General features: G+C 39.8%; 1 protein-coding gene across 1 annotated transcript; it reads left to right on the top strand.

The window, feature by feature from the left end:
• The first annotated feature begins 982 nt into the window (after nucleotides 1-982).
• On the top strand, nucleotides 983-3,362 carry LOC122837351 (tripartite motif-containing protein 16-like). The gene has a single exon (XM_044127658.1). The coding sequence runs from the start codon at nucleotides 992-994 to the stop codon at nucleotides 2,654-2,656; it is 1,665 nt and encodes a 554-aa protein (XP_043983593.1). The 5' UTR covers nucleotides 983-991; the 3' UTR covers nucleotides 2,657-3,362.
• The last annotated feature ends 1,334 nt before the right edge of the window (nucleotides 3,363-4,696 follow it).

Consider the following 4,696-nt stretch of genomic DNA (forward strand, 5'->3'; position numbering starts at 1 on the left):
AGTTTAAGGAATTCCAGAAGAACTGCTGTTTGGATCCAGATAAATTTGGAATTTAAGTTTTTAAAATATTAATATTTATGTTACCAAAACTTGGCCTTATTAACATCTGCCTCCCTAGACAGAAAAAAAGATAAATAAGCTTATATTTCTACTGTTGTATTAAAGTGTGGTGCATCGGAGCTACTGTCTAATTAAATCTGATGAAGAATAATTGCTTAACCATATACTTAGCATTTTTCAGCCGTGGATGCAACCATAATTATTGATTGGATCCAAACACGTTTATTAAAATGAATGTTTTAGAGAGTATTACTTTGAGAATTTTTCTCATAACACAAATTACAGTTTTGGTGGGAATTAAAAACACTTCCTGGCTCTATATTCTAACCAGTAATCTTTACTTCTGTCTGCATTCTGAGTCCTGTTTGCAGAAACATTCAGAAAACTTTATAAAAGATTTGTGGTTCACACTGGAAGGAGATCGGCACCATTTCCTGTGAACTAAATCCTCCCAGATGGATTGGAATTTTCTGACTAGAAAATAGTTTCACTGGTTTTGATTGAATCTTAATGAAAGAGATAGATTTTTTTATTACATTGTTTTAGATCAAATCAAAAGTCTCCAATTTAATTTTGATATTATTACAGCCAACCTGGATAAAAGTGTTGTTTAGAGAGGCATCCTTTTCTAATCCAGTATTATTCTGCTATTGTCAATTTACTGCATTGTAAAAAAAAACACACACACACACACACGCACACGCCCACATGCACACACGTCAAAGCTTTTCCTGAAATCACTAGTCTACTATCTCCCCCTACTGCTGCTGCTCTTTGTCAACACATTTCTTTGTTCCCTCCCTTCAGATCAGTGGTTGGTCTAACAGCTCTCAGGCCTCCCTCTCTGCAGCAACACGTCACATTTAGAGCAGAGTTCAGTTTTATTTATGAGGAAGTGAAACTTACAGACTCATTCTCACTGAGAGGAGAAATGGCACAGACAGGAGTTCAGACGGACCGAGAAAGATTTTCTTGTTCCATCTGTTTGGATTTACTGAAGGATCCAGTGACTACAGCCTGTGGACACAGCTACTGTATGAACTGTATTAAAGACTTCTGGGATGGAGAGGACCAGAAAGGAACTTACAGCTGCCCTCAATGTAGAGAGACCTTCAGAGAGAGGCCCATCTTGAAGAAAAACACCCTGATAGCAGAGTTAGTGGAGGACCTGAAGAAAAGCAGAGCCAAAGCTGCTCCAGCTGACCACTGCTATGCTGGACCTGGAGATGTGGCCTGTGATGTCTGCACTGGGAGGAAGATGAAAGCTACAAAGTCCTGTCTGGTTTGTCTGGTTTCTTACTGTGAGAATCATCTCCAACCTCACTACGATGTTCCTGTCTTAAAGAAACACAAGCTGGTGGATCCCTCAGAGAATCTTCAGCAGAGCATCTGCTCTCGTCATGATGAGGTGATGAAGATCTTCTGTCGTACTGATCAGCAGTGTATCTGTTATCTCTGCACTATGGATGAACATAAAGGCCATGAAACAGTCCCAGCTGCAGCAGAAAGAGATGAGAAGCAGAAGAAGCTCCAGGAGAGTCGACAACAAATCCAGCAGAGAATCCAGGACAGAGAGGAAGATGTGAAGCTGCTTCAACAGGAGGTGGAGGCCATCAATGTCTCTGCTGATAACACAGTGGAGGACAGTGAGAGGATCTTTACTGAGTTGATCCGTCTCCTCCAGACAAGAAGCTCTGAGGTGAAGCAGCAAATCAGATCCCAGCAGGAAACTGAAGTGAGTCGAGTCAAAGATGTTCAGGAGAAGCTGGAGCAGGAGATCACTGAGCTGAAGACGAAAGACGCTGAGCTGGAGCAGCTCTCACACACAGAGGATCACAACCAGTTTCTCCTCAACTACCCCTCACTGCCAGAACTCAGTGAGTCTACACACTCATCCAGCATCAATGTCCGTCCTGTGAGACACTTTGAGGACGTGACAGCAGCTGTGTCAGAGCTCAGAGACAAACTACAGGACGTCCTGAGAGACTCCTGGACAAACGTCTCACTGACGGTCATTGAGGTGGATGTTCTACTGTCAGAACCAAAACCAAAGACCAGAACTGACTTCTTCAAATATTCCAGGAAAATCACTCTGGATCCAAACACAGCATCCAGTGATCTGTTATTATCTGAGGGAAACAGGAAAGCAACAAAAATGAATAAAAAGCAGTTTTATTTTGATCATCCAGACAGATTCACTGCATACTTTCAGGTTCTGAGTAAAGAAAGTCTGACTGGACGTTGTTACTGGGAGGTGGAGTGGGAAGGAGAAATTGAAGTAGCAGTTTCATACAAGAGTATCAGCAGATCAGGAGATGAAAGTGATTTTCGATACTGCGACAAGTCTTGGTCATTGTATTGTGGCACATATAGTTATACATTTTTTCATAATGATGATCAAATCTGTGTGTCAGGTCCAGTTTCCTCCAGACTAGGAGTGTACCTGGATCACACAGCAGGTATTCTGTCTTTCTACAGCGTCTCTGAAACCATGACTCTCCTCCACAGAGTCCAGACCACATTCACTGAGCCGCTACATACTGGAGTTGGGTTTTATGACGATGGAAACTCAGCTGAGTTCATTAAGCTGACATAAAAGTGAATTCAGGTCCAGTTGGTTAAAATGTGTTTTAGTTTCAGTCCATCTGGTCTGCATCATTGCACATTGACTTCATTATAAGGTAATTTGTTCACTGATCAGATATCAGTTGTCTCTATGGTGATACTTTGTCATCTGGTTTATTATTTTGATGATGCAATTTGTTTGGGTCCTGCCCCTACCTATTTCTGTACAGCCATGGAGACTATCACTGCTTAGGAAGTCTTTATTAATCTCAACTAATTATTTGTCAGAAGAAAAATGCTGCTGGAACTGATGTTCATAAAAACTGGTGATAACTATGATCATAAATCAGAAAGTCAGACGTTAAATTGATAATTAAAAAATGTAATTCTAGGAATTTATTGAATTTCTCTATATGTTGTCTGAAAATTTATCTAAAGATTGTTTTAAGCTTTACTTTAGTTTATCTTTTCTTTTAGACTTATTTGAAAATAAGAAAATAAAACTTCTTTTTATTTTCATCTTTATATATTCTCCTTGTGGGTAAAATATGTTTCTTTATTTTCAAATTGAACATGTGATTGTAAATGAATCAGTTTGCCAAAAAATACTGTAATTGCCTTCTGAAAAACAATCTAAAAGTTTTTATGTACTAATCTTGGATGCTTGATTTACCAAGTTTTGTTTAGTCTGCTGACATGTAAACGTGTTCTTTATGATTAAAATGTGATGGAATGAAGATTTGTGTCTTAAGTCTCTACATAATATTTTCAGTTTCTATTCATCTGATGGCACAAACCCAAAAGGTCAGAACAGTCTTGATTCTGACCTTGACTGTTGGAAAGGTCATCACCGTAACGACACTTTAAGGTAAAATAATATTAAGCAACAAATAAATGATCTGTCAGCTAGGTTCTAATGCTCATAAAACTGTTATTTAGATTTATATTAATACTTGTTAAATTAATGCTTTTCAAGCCAATGGCCTCATTAGAATGTATTGAGTGTAAAAAATAAATAAATGCACAAACACTGGTGTTTGATGTGAGGAGTTAAATGATTAATCGTGATCCTCTGTACAGTGGTAACAGGCAGAGATCTTTGCTCTCTGACCCCCAACAACCGACGGTGAACACAACCATCAGCAGTACATCCTGTTTACTGTACAGTGAGAAATAAATCAGCGCATGAAGTCACTCCCACTGACAGACCGACGACCTTTGATTCCAGAAGGCTTTCTGCTGAGGAACACAACAGGTTCCACCATGAGACCAGACTGTGCCCTTTCGCTTCAGTCATCCACACATATTGTGCTCTTCCACATGAGCTTCAAATTAGCTCTGCACCAATCCTGTAAGGACCAGGCTGTCTCTCTCGTTGTCGTCAACAGATGAGATAAGCAGGTTCACATCCAGGAGGGCGGCGGTGGCTCGTTTCTGTGCACGGCGGTAAGTCCTGGTGGAAATGTTGTAATGCTTTTAATAACACATGCTGAGCGCACCCACAGCATCTGAGAATCACCTGCTGGTCTGTGCCCTCAGGACATCGACAAGGTGTTTCCCTCCCTCCTCAGACTTCCAGGAGCAAAATTAAAAGTTTGTTTTCTTATTCTGCAGAGAAACAGAGACGGAGTTATTTCTAGTTCTGATCACCAGAGAAAGCAACCTTCCTGAGTAATAGCTTGACTCCATGTTTTTATTCTGACAGACTCATAAGCTGTTGTACCTGCCATTGTGAGAGGAGAGCCATGGGAACTGTAGTGGAGATGGTGATGTCATGAATCAGAGGCTGCTTTGGTTGGATATGAATTAGATGGTCAAAGGTTCTTGAGTTCACTTGTTCTAGACTTCTTGAAGAAAACACTGAGTCCTGAGTTTGTACCAGTTTATACAACGTCTTGAAATCCTTCAAACAAATGACCACTGCTTATATTTTTTTAAAGGTGTTTTCAAGGTTTTGAAAGAGCTTGATTTAAAGTCCTTAAAAGTGTTTGGTGTTCTACCTGCACAAAATACAATCTAACATTTAAAATGGGAAAACCATTTATAGGGTCAGTGTTATGTATTTTCCAGG

The sequence above is a fragment of the Gambusia affinis genome, linkage group LG09, assembly GCF_019740435.1.
Source record: "Gambusia affinis linkage group LG09, SWU_Gaff_1.0, whole genome shotgun sequence".
In the NCBI taxonomy this organism is placed as follows: domain Eukaryota; kingdom Metazoa; phylum Chordata; class Actinopteri; order Cyprinodontiformes; family Poeciliidae; genus Gambusia; species Gambusia affinis.